Source organism: Gallus gallus, chromosome 3, assembly GCF_016699485.2.
Source record: "Gallus gallus isolate bGalGal1 chromosome 3, bGalGal1.mat.broiler.GRCg7b, whole genome shotgun sequence".
Lineage (NCBI taxonomy): Eukaryota > Metazoa > Chordata > Aves > Galliformes > Phasianidae > Gallus > Gallus gallus.
In genome coordinates this window covers 9,612,285-9,633,945 of record NC_052534.1, presented here as the reverse complement: position 1 = coordinate 9,633,945, position 21,661 = coordinate 9,612,285, and the positions used below count along the sequence as shown (strand labels likewise).

General features: G+C 38.2%; 1 protein-coding gene across 10 annotated transcripts in view; it reads left to right on the top strand.

Moving 5' to 3' along the window:
- Positions 1-21,661, top strand: part of WDPCP (WD repeat containing planar cell polarity effector) — a 145,667-nt gene that overhangs the window by 76,112 nt on the left and 47,894 nt on the right. For all 10 annotated transcript variants that reach the window (XR_005859074.2, XM_426108.8, XM_040698592.2 and 7 more), the window contains 3 exons: positions 5,427-6,036; positions 10,074-10,262; positions 12,994-13,117. Coding sequence is in view for 9 of the 10 variants with exons in the window: in XM_426108.8 (XP_426108.6) it covers positions 5,427-6,036; positions 10,074-10,262; positions 12,994-13,117 (923 nt within the window). In the remaining variant the exon portion in view is untranslated. The remainder of the gene's footprint in view (positions 1-5,426; positions 6,037-10,073; positions 10,263-12,993; positions 13,118-21,661) is intronic.

Here is a 21,661-nt window from a genome sequence, read left to right as displayed (position 1 = left end):
TTCTTTTTTTCTGAAATCAGCAATTGCTGTGTTGCATGCAATAGGATTCAGTTAGGAATCCTCCCCTGAAGAAATAAAAGTGCTTTTCTGTTTAATGCATGACAGCCCTGGCATGTGATGTATGTTGATGTGCACACACTCATGCTGCTGCAGCAGTGTCTGTTGAACTTTTGTCTGCTTTTGTGTGTGTCTTGGTTTTCTCTGGTAAACCCATCCATGCTCCAGTTTACGTATTTAATTGATTGTTTGTTTCTTTTTTGTTAAAGAACCAGTGATCAAGGATGCTGTGTAAGTTGTCTGACTGTGTAGATAATGCAAGAAAATTTTGAAAGCAGAAGAGGAATCTTCCAGAGATCACTTCAAACAATTTACTTTGAATAAATAGGATCATATCTGAAATCATCCTTGGATTAAATGCTTTGACAGAAAGTCATGTTAAAATCAACTTGAATAGCAAACATTAACAAAAATAGGAAGAATTAATATATGATGATGCCAAGGCTCAGTTACTGTAGTACTTTGCATTTGTCTTTACTATGTTCGTTTTCACTCTTTTTACTGCTAGTACAAATCGCTGAAATTACACTTCAGTCTTGTGGAAACAGTGATTTTCCTGAGTGAGAATATGATCTTTTCACCCAGTCATGACTTTTAATAGTTATTTCCTTTACACGGTGCAACAAACTTGTAAAATAAACACATCAGACCTTACCTGAGTGAGCTGTACTGTAGCAGTCAGAAAAGCATCTGCGTTGTGTGACTGAATAGTCAGATACCTCTCACACACATGGAACAAGGGCTGTAAAATCCTTGATGTCACATTTGGTTAGAAGTTTGGTGAATAATACAGGATAAATGTTATGATAATAAGTTATGAAAGAAAATATGAATAGATGTTGGCTGAAGATCTAAATAGTAAGATTGCACTTGGGACTGGAAATCCTTTGCAGCCAAATAAATAAGCTGGATAGGAGCCTAGTATTTTTATTGTAGAAGAGTTTAAATATGGGGTGTTTGGTTTTTTTTTTTCCTCCTTCACAGTGCTGTATTTAAATCTACTTTACTCCAGTGTGTACTACGCTTCCCACTTTACATTTCTAATTAAAGTGTTTGTTGTTATTTGGAGCCTGACTGTGTGAAATTTAGCAAGCATTTTTTTAACATCCATAAAATATATCAAACATTTGTCTCATCCAATAGACACACAATCCAGTCTCAGCAAGCTTATTTCTGCTTCTTTTGTTTTCTTTTTTCTTTTTTTTTTTAATCTGCTTGGTAAGCCAATTTTCTGCTTAAGTACTACTGTTTAAAACTTGTATTTGTTTTGATATGTGGGCTTTATCCTTTCCAGTATTCTCTGCAGAATACTTCAATTTTAAGTGTTCAAAGATCTGCACTGAAGAGAGTGATACCACTTAGACAAGCGAGTGCTATTATTTCTTTCAAACATTAAAAGGAAGAAGGTATGTTAGCTAGAATGATTCAGATCCCATAGTTATCAAGACTGTCAGATTCCTTTACTTGGGTTGATATGATTTCTGAGTTAGTATTTGAGAAGCTGGCGTGCATAGTATCTCTCTTACTGCTATCAGCTGATGCAGGGCACAGGCCATTACTGCAGGAACAAAATTGTACAAATGTGTTGTAGTGGTGCTTGGCTACTGCATTCATAAGGGAAATGTACATAAATTATGTGGATACTTTTAAAATACACTTGCTAGGCTTCTGTAATGTACATGTCACCAAACTATAAAGGATTTTAAAAGAACAACATTTTATTTATGTTACAGAAAGTAATGCAAAATACTTCCAGAAAGCTTCTTTTGAAATCCAAGGTTAAGTGATTTGTTCAAGGTTTATGGACTGAATAGCAGTGTGATAGTATGTCTTTATCTTTTCAGATCCACCAGCCTGCCCCCTCCTCCACAGTTCTGACAGTTGTACTCTGTGCTTTTGAGGAAACTACTATAGCTTTAGCCTTCATCTTCCCCAGGAAAATTTTGGTTTTGTTAACTGAAAGATATACTGCTATGGTGACGTTCCCCGTTAGGGTTACAGGGAGTTTAGAACTACTGCTTGCCAGGAATTCCATCGGATTCCTTGAGCTGAACTGCTAGAGCGCTATGTTCACTACGTTTGCTAGCATGTCACTACTTACCATGTAGATAAACAGCTGGCGGGTAATGGAGTACCATCTTGTTGGAAAAAAATATGCTTTGATTGCTAGTCTTTGTATTGCTTAGACTCGTAGAATTGTAGGATGGTTTGGGTTGGAAGGGACCTTAAAGACCATCAAGTTCAAAGCCTGTTCCGTGGGCAGGGCTGCCCCCCACAAGCTCAGGCTGCCCATGGCCTCATCCAACCTGGCTTTGAACGCCTCTGGGGATGGGGCACCCACCGCTCTGGGCATCAGTGCCAGGGCCTCACCGCCCTCTGAGTAAAGAATTTCTTCCTTATATCTAATCTAAATTTAACGTCTTTTAGTTTAAATCCATTATCCGTTGTCCCATCGCTACACGCCCTGATAAAGAGTCCCTCCCCATCTTTCCTACAGGCCCCCCTTAGGTACTGGAAGGCCTGGAAGGAATGCTTTCTTTCAAAAATGTTATCTTAGCCTCATTAACATGGTTTTGTAGTTGCACGTCTCTGCTTTAGTTCTTCAGTTAGTGACATGAGCAATTATTAATAAAAGTAAAATTTCTGACAGAGAAACTCAAATCTTCCCTCTCAGATGAAAGAGAATATCCTTTTTCCCCCCTCAGAGTGCCAAATACCAGTTACATTCAGCAAAACTGGAAACCAGAACAAAGAGGTCTCTAGGCTTGCTGCTCTTCCTTCAAGAGGCAAATGAGGCCACCGATGCGTGAGAAGCAGTTTATCGGTTCCAATCTTAGGAGAAATGTTTCTCTTGTTTACAGCCAGTAGTCTCCAGAAAGTTTCCTTTAAGCCCCGTTTGTTTAAGCATTGTGTCAGAACTTACTTTCTGTAAAGTAGCAAATGGTCTTCCTTTTCTCTCAGAAGTATTCCCCTAGTATATAATTTCTTTATGTACAGCAACCAGCCCTACCCTAAACTTCATTTCAAGGACCTGCTTTCAAAATTATGAGCAGGTAGGAAAGTTCTCGTCTCAAGGCTAATTAAATTAGGCCTTCCAAAATATACAGTTCTACTTTCTTTTAAATTCAAATCAGCAAGCAACATTTTGTCCCTCTTTTGCACTAACGTGACAGAACAGAATTATTAGACTTGGTTTAGTTGCTGACTTTCAAATGATCAGGTGGCAACATTTATTTTTTTTTCTATTACTGTTTCTATTGCTGTTTTTCAGCAGTTATTTCTATTGCATTGAAAAATCCACAATTCCTGTGATTTCTTCTCTGTTGTCTTAATTTTCAAGTCCAGTCTCTCTTCAGAGTTTAATGTTGCTTTCAGTCTTTCATCTCTCATATGCTCAATTATTGTGTTGATCTTCATGACTTTCTTGTAGCTGGTGAGATGTCCTGAGAGGAACACTGGTTTGGAATCAAAATATGTAGGTAAATAATGTAGTGCATTGAAACTTGCCATGGGAAGACAGAAATGTGACTCCCAAGGGGCCTCAAGGCTCATTTCACTTAAGTTTTGAAGCTTTGAAGACTTGCTTGGGCAAAATTTCTATTTCACGTATTTGAAAGGCAGCTATCTGGATCTCTGTGTGTAGTCAGAACAAATGACAATTCACCTTGTTTTTATTTGGGAGTTACAGAGCTCTGTGGTCACAGTAATCCTTTGTCCACATAACTCCTTTACAGGTTGCCTTGCTATGCAATTTAACATACCAATAAGACACACATTTCAAGCAGTTCTAAAACCAAACTTGTGAACAGTAGCTACTGCACGTTTTGTGACTTACTTAAATTACTAGCTGCAGAGGCTAAGTCATTGGTAAGCAAATGGAGCAGGTGAGAAATGGATTTTCAAGCTGTATAGCTTATTTAAACTCTTATTTCTGCTTCAGTGTATATTTTCTTTGATCACTGCTCTTCACTGAAATCATATTACCTGGTTTTCACTAGTTGGTTGCATTGGCTTCTCTTTTAGATGCTTTCACGTCTGATGTTGTTTCTTGCCTGTTAAGTAGTTCTTACTATGTCCCTAACGACTCATCTTATACTAGCTAGGACTTCTATATTAACAGGCAGCTGGTTTGCAGCCATAAAATTACAACAATGATTTTTCTTGCTTTCAAATGAGAAGCCCTTTTGCTGATCCTAATCAGTCTGACCAGCATCCCAAATTCATTTGTTGCTTCTGAAGTAAGGGTGGTATGCCAAAGATAAACTTACTTAGTCTCTTACTTTACAAGTTGAAAGGCTAAGTTGCATGTTCAGTTAGTCTAGTGGTCTGTGGAAATCAACTTTAAACTGTTTAAGTATACTGTGCATGTTTCTGTTCTCTCTCTGAGGTTTCCAGGTTTTCTCCATCTGTTTTTGCTATCCCTTTTTGTAAATGGCACTTGAAAACCACCTAGACTCAAAAAAAGCAGTTTTAGTGTCAGGTCAGCAACTTTACCCTGTATAGCACCATGGATATACTTGAGGGTGAGGTTTGGCTCAGTTTAACATTTTCTATTTCTAGCAAAGTCTATTTCCTACCTCTTTCAGGCAAATAGCTTTTTATAAACCATTTGTAACTTAACTACAACTAGTACTTCTCGCACTCTTTCCCTACTCCAGTCATCTACAATACCTCTCTCAGATACGTAATGGAATCTGCATTGGACTCCACTGTTGTCTCCATCATTTTATTGTATTTCTCATGTTTTTACACTACACATTCTTGCTCCTTGCCAGCTGCTGTCTTTGGATCTGCCTTTGTGTTCTTCTACTTTATTCGGCCTGCAGGTACCTCTAAAGAGTACTTCTTCTCTTCTATAACTAATTATATGGCACCAAAAAGCATCTACCACCTACTTGTTTGGCAGTGTGTAGTGTACATTGTTTAAACATGCCATTGTTTCCACCACTACAGTATAATATTTTCTGTTACCATAGCCAAGAGCAAATGATCAAAAATGCTCTGTGATGCTTAGAGTAGTCTATTATAAATTTCTCAAGATATTTTGGGATTTTTCCCTCCACTTTTTCTGAATAATCAGCCTTTCTTTGATATGTCAGCATCTCATTTCTCTTCTAGTAGGACTGTTAGAACTATCCCCTCTTTTATCTTCAGTGCTGCTAACCTATTATATTTTCTGAGTAAAAGAACATGGCTCAGACTCTATAGCAATAAATTAACCTTTTAAAAGCCCGAGCAATAGATTTAATAATTTGTTTTAGCTTACTGAGCCATGAAAAAATGTATTTTCAGCTGTCTTAATTTTAAATTGTCAAAGTTAAGAATATTTTTTTACAAATAACTACCAAAGCATTTTGGATTTTTTACAGGTTCTGAGTTATGTCCGTACAGAATGGGATCCACTTGATGCTAGCTTCAGCACTAAGGAGCCTTACCAGGTTCACACAGTTGAGCACTCCATCTCTGCCGATAAAGAGCCCATGGCTGACAGCTGCATCTACAATTATGTTAGAAACAAAATTCGGTGTGCAGCAGTCACCAGAATACCACTACAATCAAGGGCCATCAGCTGTTGCAGAAATACTACAGAAGACAAACTAGTACTGGGCTGCGAAGATTCGTCAATAATTCTGTATGATGCCTACAACCAAGTGACTCTGTTAGCCCAAGCAAAACTATTGCCTGCATTAATAACTTATCACCCTTCTGGGGCCATATTCCTGGTTGGCAGCTCTCAAGGGGAGCTGCAGATTTTTGACACGGCACTGTCCCCAGTTAAAATTCAGCTCTTGGCAGACAATTATTCACCCAAGGCAACTCTGCAATTCAGCAAACACTTTGACGTGTCTAGCAGCCTCATCCAGATTCAGTGGGCTGCTGCTCAAGCTGCATCTCCCAGCACCGATGGCATAGATGTTCATGATCTTTTGTTCATTAGGTTTGACAAAGGACCCTTAGGAGTACTTCACTTCAAACTTGGTAAGTCACTGAGCACATCTATCGAGCCTTTAGGCTCTCAAGGAAACATCTGTACCTCAGAAGTTTTATGTAGTTTGAAAACAGCATTGTAGATAAATGGGACCAAAACCCTAAAACCACACAATTCTGGTGATCTCTAGAAGGTGCAAATCAAGGAGTTCATTACGTTTCACTAGTATTTATTATCTTTTCTTGTGGTGTCCGATATGTGAGTCAGGATCCTATTATTTTCCCTGCCTAACAGTTTCTCATATCAAAAATTATTTTCATCTGTAGAATACAATTGTAGGTATTGTATTCATTCTGTGTAAATACCTGTAACATACCAAAATAAGCTACGTGCCATAATAGGATAGCAACGCTATTCTCTTTCCTAAACAGATTAGTTTTGTGAATGATATGACTATCTTTTCCATTACAATGTATGTTTTTTTCAGTACTCTCTTATTTTCTGACCTCGGTACATGAAGTTACACCATTTTTTCCCTTTAAAACTTCACACAAGAGGGAAGGTTTTCATAACCTCCAGAGAAGTTCAACTAATTTACCATCAGTTGTGAATAGAAGAAAAAAGTGATAGTTAGAATTTATTAGCGCTTCTCATTTTAGGTGTAAAGAGGCTTTGAGAGAGTAAAACTGTAACTAACTTCAATTTACAAACAGAATAACGAGAGTAAAGGAAAGCTGGAAGGCTTTTTAAGAGTTACATGAGGAGTCAGTCACTGAACTAAGAATAAACCCCCGTGGTTCATCATCAGTGAGAACCGCATTCATTCCATTCAAGCCAATCAAGTTGCAGTGGTGCAGACTCAGTGTGAGAGCTAAAAAAACAATCATGCTTCAATCTTCTGACTACGAGTCCAGTGTCTCTCCATGGCAGACAGCCATTTTGAGTATACTTTATCCTGGAAAATTTCAGTACTTTGCCCGTTGTCTGCCCAGGAAATAAGAACTACCTTTGTAGATCTTTACAGGAGTCTCTTTGGGTTTTTTGTGTGTTTCTTTGCTTTGTTTTGTTTTGTTTTTGTAAATATTTCCTATAGATCTACTGTGATTAGGAAGACATCTATTTCAAAAAAACTAGGTGGCTGTGAAGTTTGAAACTCATCTCTGATGTGCATATTATTTTCTGTGGGAAAAATCCTGTCTAAACATTGGAAAATCTGGCTTTACCAAACCTTTACTGCATAGGCCACTGCAAAAAGATAAATTAATGTCACCAAGAAAAACATTGGACTGATTTACAGTTATATACCTTTAAAAGAGCTGATCCAGTTTAATACTTTTATCCAATATTGCTATTAGAAATGTTGACAAATTACCATTTATTTCGAGATAATTCAGCTGTATTGTGTTCAGTGACAGGTTTAATGGTTGCAGAGCCCCCCAGAACACTAATTAAAACAGCTATTTGATGCTTTTGTGCATGTTGGCCGTTAAGAAAACATCCTCTAAATTACCTCTTACCTGTCAAGCAGAAGGCACTCTACCCACATCTACCTTGCTTTTCTATAGACCTCCCTTGTGGGGTTTACTCACAACAGCTTTCCAGAAAGCACAGCTTTCCCCTTGCTATCTTTAGCACATTTATGTTCTTACGGAGGCAGCAGGCTCTCCGTGCAGGGATTTAGAGGCCTTTCCTGATAATTGCCAGCTTGTAAACTTAATTGGACTGTCTCCCTGGGCACCGTTCCTAAATCAATTAGGCAGTGAGTTGGCCGTCACCTCTTTTTCCCAAGCAGGTTGCCCAGAAGCACACCACCCAAGAGAAGTCAAGCATCCAAATAAATGGGAAGTTGTTGACCTCTATGCCTGAAAGTTATCATGTTTTAAAATTCATTCTTTATAATTACTGTAAAATCTCTCTCTCCGTCCCTCCCTTCCTTCTCCTCTGCAGTCCACTGTGCAAAAACACGCTGTTCTGTGTTGCATTCTGGTTTTCAGCTTTACCACTCAGTTTTCCACACCTAAGGTGGAATTTCCACACAATGGGTAGAATTGCTGCTGCTGGCTTGTTTCTGTTTTTTTTTTTAAATACATATTAGTGTTCATAGATTTACAAACTAATACACAGAAAATGTTCAAGGCGGTACTGCAGTTTGTGAAGGTTTTATTCTGTAGTAGTAGTAGTAATCCTCTAATTTTTTAAGAATGAACTATTCTTACTGGCACTGGAAGCACCTCTATTATTGCCATTCCAAAAAGCCAACATTTTTGGATCTACAGCTATTGCATCACACATGGCATTTTTTAAATTTCTTCAAGCAAAGAAAGGTCTCCCACAGAACACAGTTGGACATGAGCGATGTAATTGATTCTGGACTGCATAGTTTTACTGAATCACTATGTATGTGTGGCACGTTAGGTAATGTCTCTTCTCGTGAATACCTGGAGTTCCACAGTCCTTTGTTTTTAACATTTATAAATTATATCAACATTACTTCAATTGCTTCTCATAAAAGTCTGCTGGAATATGGATTTTTAACTTCCAGCTGCCATAGTATGCTCTTGGACAAGAACTATGAATCCTGTGTTGTGATATCTAGGTAGATTTATTTCAGGAATATGTTCATTTTAAATTTACCCTCAAACACTAATGTTAAATGTTTTTGTTGTCTAATGCCAGATCCATTTTTAAAATCATTCCAGCTTCTTGTCATTGATGTCAACCCAGACAGTGGCTGATGCCAGACCTGGTACTAGTGCCGGTGGTTCAGTGCTGCTGGCCTAGATGGGTATTTAAAATATAATATTATATTCAATTAGCATGCAAATCAGGATTTCCATCTTCACTTAGTGATTTATGTGATGATTTCCCAACTTGTATAATGGTTTAGAAATATTAAAGGAGAATAAATTCTATTGTAACGATTAGATATTATCAGAGATGTACACGGATTAAACATAGCTATTACACAATATAATGTCCATAGTCTTTCATATATGCAACTATTTAGTGAAATACAATTGACAAACGTATCTATATATCTACGTACAGAATTAAATTTAAATCTATTACATATATATATATACATATATATGTATGTAATACATAATATCAGGTCTGTATTTGCAAATTCTCAACAGACTGTCTGACCTGGACCTATAGTCAAATGGGTTTTTTTCCCACATTTTTTTCTCCATTCCTATTTTCTATCATGAACAATACTCACAACTACATTTATGAAAATTTTGTGAGATCTGTTTTCTGTATATTATGTCTACGTTTCTCTGTTACCAGTCCTTTTTGCCCCAGCCATCAGGTGGCTCTAAAATTCATACTGAAATTCATTTTCTCATCAGGATTTTTTCCTTAAGATTATTTTTTCACAAACACCATGAGAATGTAGATTATGAATTTTTTTAATAAATGTGTGCTTTATTTAGAGAGAGGGAAACAGTACATTTGTTCTGTTATTTTTTTTTCCTGATATCTGGAGCATTGTTGATAAAGAATACATTCCCACAGTGACCCAAAGGAAGGAAGAACTACTAAAATGCCTTGCAAGACCTACAGCATGTGATCATCTGGTTAGTCAGAGACAATTAAGAGCATGACTTTCTGCCAGTCACCTTTCCTGTTCAGAAGCTGAGACCTACATGTCAAAGTCTGAGAATCTGTTTTAATTCATACTGGTCAGAGACTAACTGTAAAATTATGCTCCCGTGCAGTGGGGAATGTGCCATCCATTTTCTTCCCTTATGGTAAGCAAATGCATGGCTTCATTTGTAACCAAATAACAATCTGGGAATGAGCTTTCTCTAGCATTTTAAACCAAACTTCATTCCACGATGTTTTCACTGGTGGCTACTGGCCACATTCACTCTACTGGCCGTGTGTTAAGTCCTCTGTCCAGAGCACCCTAAATCTAAATATAATAAGATAACATGGAGTTCTATCACATACAAATGAAACAGTGAAACCCATTAACTTAACTTTTATTTTAACCAACAGTAATTCTTTCTAACCGTGCTGAAAAATATTCTGTTATGCATTCTCATAACATTCTCCTCGGCTTTAATATTTCCTAAAAAAGGTGTGATAACAAGAGGACAGCTGGGCCTTGTGGAAATCATCCACCAATATATTCGCTATGATGAGATACATGAGGCAATTAACGTCCTGAACACCATGAACTGGAACACGATGGGCCATCAGTGCTACGTCTGCTTGAGTGCCATTGTCAATCACCTACTTAAACAAAAGCTTACACCAAACAGAGAAGGTAAGGGACTGATTGCACTTCCAATGTGCTTTTCTAGAGTCTGTAATTCTTATAGAGCTTATGATGTTATATTTATTGACTGTATAAAAAAGACAATAGGGAGAATCCAGATAGTCAGCCATTTGAACACAGGCCTCCCTAACCAAACGTCATATTTAGAAAAGTTATTTCAATGAAGTCTGGATTAACGTGTTGATTGCATCTTAGTTAATGTTTCTACCAATAGTGATAATAAAATGCATGTTATTTTAACATATATGTGGTGTAGGCATGACTTAACGTGTTTAGCACTATCTCATATATGCTGTAACTTTACTTATACTTTATACTTAACTTTATACTTAACTTTAATATGCTACACAAATTTAGCTTGTCACAGACCAATGCTAGTTAATACAGGCTTCAAATGTTTGTTATATACTCATACTGTGACAGCACTGACTTAAGGAGGGAAATTCTCCTTTGACAGGATTTGAGTGGAATTGTTAAGGTGCTTGTGAAGGGTCACTCTTTCACTATGAGATCCGAAGGCTTTGAATACACTGTCCTCTGCTGCCTCCTTTAGGATTATAGCTTTTGTCCTCGCAGTGATCTCCTGCCCCCCTGCAGTACTAGCTGGGGTCTCTCACAAGAACTGATGAATTTTAGGCTCAGCCTTGTCTCTGCTGAAGCCTGGTGTGGTGCCTTCCTCTTGATTTGCTGTGTATCTTGAAACTCAAGAGACTTCAAGATTTGTAGGGCCTTGATTTAGTGAAGGTGTTATCCTCCAGTCTAGCAAGCAGACAGCTGGGGACCAGGCATCTTTTGTGCCCAGAAAGAATACTTAGGGTTCTGGTGTGTTTGATGATAGCAAAACTCCAAAGTGTCCTACATTGCTGCCAAACCATCAGCTGTCACGTTTGGGGGATCTGATTAAAAATTCCCTGCATTGCAAATATAGCATATCAATTCTAAATGAAACATGCTTTTAAAAGGACCCATGAAAAAGGCTGGGTTTGAAACTCTTGTAAAAATATGCACATTATAAATAGATGTCTGTGTGTTTCCCCCCATGCAGCTCCCTAACACTGTTTACAGCAGATGGAATTTTATTCTGTCCAGGAGTTATTCTGTGTGAATCTAACAAATCTGGCATAGTAATTTGTTTTCTTTTTTATTAGCGAAAACCCAGCGAGGGCTTTTATTTACAGTGATGTGGCAGTTATCCTTGAGATCTTTATTCTGCCTTCAACATCAAGCTGGGCTACCTAATGAATCTGTAACTGTGCTGGTAGTTACTCATATTCCATGTAGGCTGGAATATTTCTGAAGTACAAAACATGCTGTCAAGAAAACAGCAATGGCAAGGGAGTATAGCTTGTTTTTGCAAGGGTACCGCTGTATTCAATTTTAATCTAAATTGACTGCTGCTTTGAAAGAAAATACCTTTAAAGTTCAGTTTATCTTACTGTCTAGATTTACGATAACACAAAACCTAATTTACTAACAGTCCGCCTGTGTTCCTAACACAGTACTATTAGCACATTTAGTGCAATCAAACCTAATGAAATAGAACGTAACTATGCTTGGAAATAAAGAACCTTTATCACTGAGTACAGAAATGGCTAGTTTACACAAATGTTAATAACAACAAATCAGTGAGATTTTGTCTACCTAATGAGACAGTAGGTTGGTTGTGTTTTGCTTTTAAAGCCCACACAAAATTCTGATTAGCAGTAGCAGTTTGTGTATCCACCTTGAAAGGAGAACCTATGCTGGCAAAGCAAACTCTCCCTGTGACTTAGGAGTGAGATCTCCATCAGTTATTTTTGAATCTCAGTCAATTGTTTTTCTTCTAGAACCAAAGACACAGCATCCTACCAGACACTCTGAGAAAATAATTCAATCCCAGCTGAAACTAAGACAGTTCTGTATATAAAGGCTCATACTATGTGTTGACTATCAAGCAGAAGTCATATAGCATAAATATAATTATAACATTTCATCTCAACTAAGCACAGGACACGTTCAGGGGACACGAATATATGCTATGTATTTTCCTGTATTATTTATGATTTTGTATTAGAAACATGTAGTAAAATGGCTCAGAGCTATACCTGTGGAGTATACCAGTCAGAAAGTAAAGCAGATGCAACTTCTGTAACAAAAGGCTTTATTTTATTGATGACAAGGGAGGTTGACTCTTCTGCACACTGCAGGAGAGTCAAACCCTCAGGGTTTTTAGACCCTTTTATTTAAAGTTTTTGAAGAAGTGTTGGTTGAAGGAGGTTCCTTAGACCTCAAGGCCATCAAAAGAAAGGTTCTGTCACCTGCTGACCTGAGATAGAACAATAATCCCTGAAAAACTGAACTTCATTGTTGTCTGCCTAAGAGGACATAGAAAATCTGAGATAATTTAGAGTTGATCTCTACTGGACAAACTTGTTCAAACTGTATTTTTCTTATGAGTCACTTTTAATTGTATGGTTCTGGTGAGAACTTGATGTGTTATAAACTTTTTAATCTTTCTGACAGCTTTTGTTGCTCAAAGTCATTGTCAACTCTGCCTCAAAATGAAAGTTAGTATGCACATTTGTGTTTGTACAAGCTGTCATATTTTAATTTCATCTATCCTATGACAACATCGTGTTTCATCAGTGTTTGAGGAATTTGACTGACTGCAAACATGAGCAACCTGTTGTAAGTGAAATGATTTCACTTGTTTCATTGCTGCTGTGCTTAAACTCCACAGCACAGCTTGAGGCGAGCCTTGGAACCTTTTATGCTCCAACAAGACCCCTCTTGGATGCAACCATAGTGGAGTACAGGGACCCCATCAGCAGATATGCAAGAAGGTTCTTCCACCACCTGCTCAGGTGAATGACAGTTTCAACTTCTATCAACTTAAAATTAATTGCATATTTCAATAAATGCCTACTTTAATGTGGTTAACGTTTTCCAAGAGGACCACCCCTGAAAAAAATGCATTCGTTGTTACTGTTTGTTTAACTTGCACTTCATTCCTTTCAAGTACGGTATTGCAGATAAAATGCTATTCAGAGCTCTTCTGTCATCAATGCACTTAAAATGAATCAAACTTTCCCTTTTAGCTTGATGGAAAGAAGATAGCATGCTTCACAGAGATTTATATTCACCAACTGCTTGCAGGTTAACTGTTGAAACAACTTACAGACTTGGAGAAAACTTCAAGTTTAAATAGATGCAAATGAGCAATATATGATCCAAGACATTTTGTCTTTGCATTTTGTCATTGTCAACCTCAGAGGTCTCAAATACAAATTTGCATTTCAGTCATTTTGAGTGCAGTTTCAGATCTAAAAGTCTGCACCATTAAAATACAAAAAAATGAAATGCTTCTTTCACCTCTAAATTATATAACATTAGAAAAGTCATAGTACCAGAGTCAGCTAGAATTAGTATTACCCTGATATATTGCTATACTTTTCCTTGTATCCTTGGTACATCAATAGCATAGACTGATCTATTGTAAATATCAGTATACAGCAGTTCAATCTTTTCAGGTGTTCAACCACAAATACAAATGATGCATTCCCTCTGAGCATTGTTCAGTGAGTGAAAATATGGAGAAATTGTGTTCTGAATAATAACCCAAATGTTTGTAGAGCCTTGCTGAGGAGGGGTCTAGATGGACGTGGTGAAAAGACTTGCAATGCTTCATTTTTCTGTGTCCCAGCCAGATTATATGCGTCATCTACGTATGCAAACCCAGGGACTGCAAGTTATTTTGATGGTACAAAATATGCTTCTTCCAAAACTTAAAGAGAAATAATTTATCCTGTCTTATAAATGTTTAGTGAGTCTGAACAGGATCATCTTTCTGCTAAGTGTGTTCATACCCATGGGAAATTATTCTAAGTAGAAGAGTGTTCCAAATATCTGCATAGTATGTACCAGCCCTTACTGGAGTTTTCTTCGTAGATGTGGCCACAATACCAGGTACAAACTCTGCTTTTGCCTTTGTCCTAGAAACCAGCAGGGAAGATTTGTTGCTGCCATGGCCAACTGTAATGGCTGTGGGCCAGTTGCCTGCAGAGGACAGACGTGGAAAGAATGCCTCAGAGATTGCTGAGAGGTGTAGTAACTATAGTGCACTTACATCTGCTGTAGAAAGGTGTATTCCCTCTGACTCAGGATATGCTTCGAAATGCTAGCAGGCATGCAGAGGCACGGGGCCCTGGCTGAGCTTTCAGCCCTTGGGGCTGCTCAACACAGCTGAAACGCTGTCTCAATCTATAGCAGACAAGAAGCTTCAGTGCCAGAGCGCTGCCTGGACAGTATGGGACACAGACCAGAGATGTGTAGGAGAGTCTCCCCATGTCTTTTACCTCCAGTGTAAAGCAGCCTTTGAATAATCTACTGTTACGGCAGTTTTTTGGAACAAATGAATGTTGTTTTGCTGTTTCCCTACTGTCAAAGGGATTTGTATTCAACTGAACCAAAGTGATAGGATCGTGTGATTGCTGCAGAACAGATGGTAATGCTTAAAGCTTATCTGAAAAGGCATAATCTAAGTACAAAATGAAATGTTCAAAAATGGCAGATTTATCTGATATAAAGCAAGGAAATGATGTCCAGAGATGATCTTTATTGCATTAAAGTGACTGTGCCTTAATTGGTATTTATTTCCTTTTAGATGTTTTCTTAAGTGACCAGAATGATTTGAATGTAGGCTAAACAGAGAGTGCTGCTGATTTGTTGGAGTAAACCAGCTGGATGATTCTGGGAGAGAGAAGGTCATCTAGGCCAATTCTGTCAGTGTCTGGGAAAATCACAGGGAAGCACAGTGCTCACTGATTTGTCTAGGCATGCAGAAGCTACAGCCTCTGCTGTTATATCCTTCTCCAAGGAGCCAGGCAAGGCTAGCCACTTCTGCCAGTCTGCATTTATGAGTGTGGGCTCAGAACAGGAACAAAAGCATGGAGAAAATTCAGCTCTTGCCTCTTTGGATCATCATATCATGCCCATCAGGACAGTGGAAATTGAGTAGTCTCCCCAGTACCTGTTTGTCAGAAATGGCAAATCTGTGGATGTCAGGAAGGCTTCATTTAAAGTCAGTCACATGTTCTCCATCTCAAAGCCTTGTTATTCAATCCATTCTCTTTTTTAACTGTATTCACTTAGCACTAAATACTTGCAGGCTGGTTACAAATAGTTAATGAACCTTTTCACAGTGAATTTGTGCTACCACGGATGTGCATGCAGGACTAAACAAAATAATAGCAAAATAAAAGCAAGCAGACTTGAATGCAGATGCTCTGTGAATTGTCAGTGCTAACTTGATGCAGCACTAGGGGACATTTGTTGCCCTCTTTGAACATGTCTCCTAAAAGCAAAATAATCACTTTGTTCCCTATTGTAGCAAGAAATGGAGGAAACACAGTGCTTCCTAAATTGTAAGGCTGAGATTGAGAAAGTGTTTCCGAAATACTGTAGGGCCTTCCACAATTCCTGTGGGCTTCGGAAAAAAGCAAGCAACAATGCACAGAGGCAAATGTGGAAGATAAGGAGCTGAAAGACACTGAGAGCCAGAAATTCATAAGGGGGTTTGGAAGGGTGAGAAAAGTGGGGTTAGGAGCATAAGCAAAAGGCAGGGAAATGAGGACAAAGGACTAAAGGCAGATAAGGGGCCATACAGAGTAATGCAAAAGGGTAGAGTGGGAGTACGGATCAAAACAGAATAAGACAATGTAAGATGTGTGTTGAGCTGTAGAGGAGACCAGAAGCAAAAGGACTGGACTGAAGAGAGTTGAGTTTTTAATACAAGAATGAAATATTAAAATGCTTGTATGTTTCTAGATCTAAATCTGAAAAATGCTCAGATAAACAGAAGTGTTCACTCCCCCCCCCCACCCCCTCCCCAGCTCTCCTTTGAATGCCCCACCAATCTGCCTTAAGCCTTTTCTAGAAGGACCTGCTCTTGGGAGAGAAATGTTAATTCATTCTACAAGCTGAGACAATCTTTGACCTGCCTGCTGAGTCTGCCAAAAAGGTGCCAGTTATTGTACTTTTTAAGGTGCGAGTGTCTGTACTTACTAGAATTGAGAAATACAGTCACCTTTTCAAAAAGGCTATCCTCACCTCGTAATAATCATGAGCCAATGATTTTAATCTTTACTGCAGGCTGGAAGGTTTTATATATAGTTGAACATAACTGGCAACATCCATTTTCACATTATCAGTGAGATTGTGGGCTAAGTATTTTTCTACCATCAGTTTCCAGAAAAAAAAAAAAGAACAGTGTGATGGTAGGTCCTGTGAACCATGAGAAGGCGCTCTATAACTACAGGCTGTAGTACAAGATGGGTTAGAACATGGTGCGGCAGCCTGAGATGGGCATCATCTTCAGCTTCCACCAGAACAGAGATACAAAGCTTTGCTGGCATAGGCCCTGAGTAAAGAATATGGAATATCTCCAAAAACAGGCGTTCAGTATACAAAATTAAAATTAAAGGCCTTTTAATTATATGCCAAGAATCCATTACAACAGTATTTATGGAATGAGTAATAATTTTCATTTTAAATTCTTATCTATAATTAAAAAATACAGGAACTGAGTTATAAGTATAAACCTATATCTTAGGTGTTCCTTGCCACTCGAGTAGCACTCTGTATTTTATTATGATGTCACTACCTATAATAATATAATGCATTATATCATTATGTAAAACGTTGAGCAGAGGTGGATTTATTAGGAAGCCTTGTGGAGCTGTAACCTTCTTGCCCCCACCCTTTTGTTGTGCACTGCCTACTAAGTGTATTTGTGTAATGGGGGAGTGGCTGCACAACCTCCTCCTGCTTCTGTACAACAGCCTCATCTGGCCATGTACAGAAGATGGAATGAGATGGAATAGTTTTTCATTCGTTAACTATGGCATCGCTGACTCATGGGTTTGCTTCACTCTGATCAAGCATTCATAAATTGTACTTGCCATATTTTCTAATGCATGAAATTATCTTGCTTGTTTGACACACACATGCAGGCACAAACACATGCCTGCCCTGTTTTTTTCAAACTTTTCTGCCTCTTTCAAATAGACAGTGAAAAAAATAGCATAGCATGAGCTGGAAGCGAAGGCTGGATTGGCAAGTAAAGGCTGAAATGCAGTTGGGAAGTTGGAGAATTAGTATGTGCAGCTTTGTGTTTCTGCTGTTTTGTTCATGTGTTTCTGAATATGCAACTTAAGGATCTGTTTTGGTTTGTTTTTTCAAGGAAAAACACTAAAATCAAAATGATTTTGACCTTATCATCTGATAATTCCATTATCCATCCCTATTCCACCAGCTTCAAGGGCAAATACGATTCCTTATGAAGCAAATCTCTGTTCTAAATACCAGGATAACGCATTTGTCTTTTTCAAGAGTGAGGTGCAGCTCTGATCACATCTACTGACATAATTTTGAATAGATTCACAGAAACATTCTGCTTCGTCCAAGTCTAAAATTGGAAATGATGTGTTTCTGCTGTTTCTGGCTTTATTCCTTCATACATCTTCTCAGAAGTGTTGAGTACTCTTACCAGTGTGTTCAGTGTGAGATACTACTAGTTAAATGCAAAGAGGAATTGAGCTACATACTGGGCAGTATGTTGCATATTCATGAAATACAGGAGGTGAGAAAGTAGGTGATCCTTAGTATCAAGGGACATCTGTTTCTAGCTAGTACTGGGTTTTGTGAATCACTTTGCTCTTCAGGAGTTGTGAAGTGCACCTCTGTACTACCTGACACGATTACTTGACGTAGTTGTCACTTACTTCCTAGACAACCTTTGGGAAACTAAAATAGAGCTCTTTCCCTATGCAGCAAGATCACTTACACAGTATGAACTAACCCTTCATAACATGTTCTTGTATCTCCAAACTGCAGTCTGCAAAGTAGGTGTGCACCATGAGTGTTCCATCTTAAACAGGACCCCCAAATCAAAAGGTGAGAAAACGCCTAAACTTCATAGTAATTCCTCATCCCATTTGCTGCCAACTGTATGGAACTGAGGGACAAAGTCAGCAAAGAGCTTTTATGATCCTTTTAAAGAGCACCCTAAAAGTAGAATCTATAATTATATTGATACATAGTGTGTCACGAAATATGTATAAACATTAATGATGGCATGGTTCAGGACTGAGAATGTCTTTTATATTCATAAGGTAACCTATTAGGCATTAAATTATGCCTTCAGATAAAATGACCACTGATGTCAGTCAGGTTCTCTATGGTGGCCACGTGAGCGGAATTCATCTCCACGGGAGTAAGTTCAGTAGCAGCATTCTGACTAAAGTAGCACCTTCTGGAGAGAACTTTGAAGAGTCATTTTTTGTCATCTTGCCAGAACGATCAAAACCAAAGGTTTTCATTTTGCCATGGCACTGATAAATGAGAACTTCAATGGCTGTGATGGACCTGCACATGAATAGATCCCCTGGCCATGCTTCTTGACCCGTTTGTGAAACATGAAATAAAGGCACCTATTCAATGAAACTAGATAATTTTTTTAGTTAAAGAGATATTTAAATCTCCGGAAAAGTTTAGAATATCTTTGCTTCAGTCCTATGTTGCTAATGATTTTTTTTTTTAATTAAACCACCTCCACAACAGGTTTCATTTTCAGTTAGATGCTTTGATGCCACAGGAATGGCTTCAGGATTTAATTCTCTAGTGATGATCACAATGTAAGAAATACTGAGCAAAATATGAGGAAAAAAATGCAAATAACATGACATCATTGCTTGAGAACAAAATCCCTTGAAGATAAGAAACGAGAAAACTCCACCAGAAATTTTGGCAAGATATTCTGCTGAACCAAATGGAAGACAGTGCTTGGAAGATGGGACAAGTGGCCCTTTTGGCACACTTAGAACAGTCCTAGAGCTATTCTGCAATGAGTAACTTCCCCCAGCCAACGACTGACTGGCTGCTTGGTGGTCCCAACTGTCAGAACTCTTCCAAATCTCTGCCTCAACCCCACCCCTGAGACTGCACTGTAAAAAAAAGAAGAAAACAGAATAGCCATACTGGACTAATATTCTTTGTGCCAAGACTATTCCCACATGCTGGGTAATGTGACTTAGATATTACTACTTTTAGAAGCTGAGCGCAAATGGCAACCATTATTTTGTTGTGTTGTGTTATGTAACTCATAATCTGCCCTCATAAAGTCACATTTCTTTCTGTACAACTGTGCAAGTCCCCTAAAGTCTGGGGAGCTTTGGGCATACATCAACTGTGAAAACAATACAAAAATATACCATATTCGTGGATGAAAACCCAAGAATAAGTTCATACCAACATAACTTCATATTTAAGTTGCTACACTAAGCAAGCCTCAGCTTTTCATTATATGTCATCATTTACTCCTTCCTCAACAACTTAGTCACCAATGATGCCTCCTTCTGGAGTGACACTCAAATACCTCTTCTTGAGGTCCTGACCAGGGACTTTAATTTAAGCTGTTGGTTTTTTTTTTTTTTCCTGCAGTCTTTCCACGCTGATTCATGTCTCATCTCTTTACCATGACATTTTTCCTCCATTCATCTTCAGAACCTTCCTGAACCCCACCATCACAGTTCACTTTCCTGAATGCGGACCATCTGATAGTATTCTGTCTTAAGCTCTGCTCATGAGATCAGAACAGAACAAACGTTGGCAATCTGTAATCTCTTTGTTGTGTGCAAAAATTGTCTTTTTTTTCCCTAGAAGAGCTTCGTTCTTCTTATTTTTCTCCCTCTTGCATTCAGTGTCCTTCAAGAACTGCTAATTAAATAGTCATATAACCCTAGGCTCCTGTCCTCAAATGCAGAGCTCCCTTTTATTGTTCTTAAGAACTTCTTAAGGAAATTCTTAAAAAAAACTTAAGAACTTCTTAAGTAAGTCAAATTTAGAATAAAAGTCAGCAATAGTCAATTGTCCAGTAACTGACTGTAACATCCTGAGAGTTCACATCACCTCTCTGAACTCAATCATGTAGCATTGGGGTGTCTTACACACTCATCTGTGCTGCGGTTAGAAGGATGTGGGCACCCAAAGGATGAGTAATCCCATTGAAGGAAGATATCTATGATAAGCACGAAGAATCAAATGTCTGCCTATCTCTGTCAATTAACTGTAAAGGAAGCCTACCTGATTAGCCATGTAAAAATGAGCAATTTGAAGATAAACAAAATGATTTGCACTGTAAATGTCTAGCTCCTGTATCTCATTATTACTGTCCAGTTAACAGAAAGATAAGTGCTCAGGTGTAGCTACTGTAATAGGGGGAGAGAGGTACAAAGCCTAACAAAAATGTTTGAAGAAAGGCTCACAGAAAGATACAGAAACCTTGTAGGCACACAGATCTCTTTTGAAATCCCCTTCTAACCAGTTGACCGGGATAGGAGTGGGCAGGGGCATTTCTTTTCACAACCGTTTGGCCATTGGAGACCTTTTTGGAATGTCTTGTCACTAAAATGTCTTAAAGACACAAAGATACCATAGGGTGAGAGAACCCTTTTGCAGATGGATAATTAATTAGAAGGTAAGAAACAGAGTAAGAGGTCAGTGTCTCACTGAGTGGAAGTCATCAAACGTAGGTATAGTAGACCTATACACATAATTAATGTAGAAAATGAGCAAATAGTAAGGTGCCAGTATTTGCTAATGATCACAAATTATTCAGATTAGTAAAAATAACAGCAAATTTCTTCACAGAACTGAGTTACATAGTGTCAAAATGATAGAAATTAAAGCTTGATGTAAACAAATTCAAAGTGAAGCACGTGGCAAGGCGTGACTTCCAACTTGGTGTGAAAAATGGTGGAGTCTGAGATTCTTTGTGAAGAGAAGTTTAGTGGTATAACTGATGGTCAATTCAGTGCTCAACACAAGCACAGAATGCCAGGAATCTTTAGAAAAAGTAGAAAAAAACAATAAACTTCAGTTTACCTGAATCATAAATATAGTGTATGGTTTTGGAGTCCCACGATCTGTAAAAGGATTTAGTAGAACTCGAAGAGCTGTAGGAAGGACAACTGGGGTGATTAAAGGCATGAAGGGAATGACTGAATAGAATTCCTCAACCTATAGAAGAGGCAACTGAGATACAGATCTATTAAATCATCAGTGTTAGAGAGTAAGAGGACAGTAAATGACTGTCACTGCTTCTTCTAGTACAAAAGCTAGGGGTCATCAAGCAAAACTAGCACGTGGCACGTTCAAAATGAAGTGATTCTTGACATAGCATATAATGAAAATATGAAGCTCCTTACCACAGGATGTTATGGATGGTGGAACTACATATGAGTTCAAAGGGAAGATAAAGGAAAGAGAAATTCACTGAGGAATACCAGCGTAGAAGCCACCTCTAGCTCAGGGAATCACTGAACCACAAATTGTTGAGGACTACTAAGGGA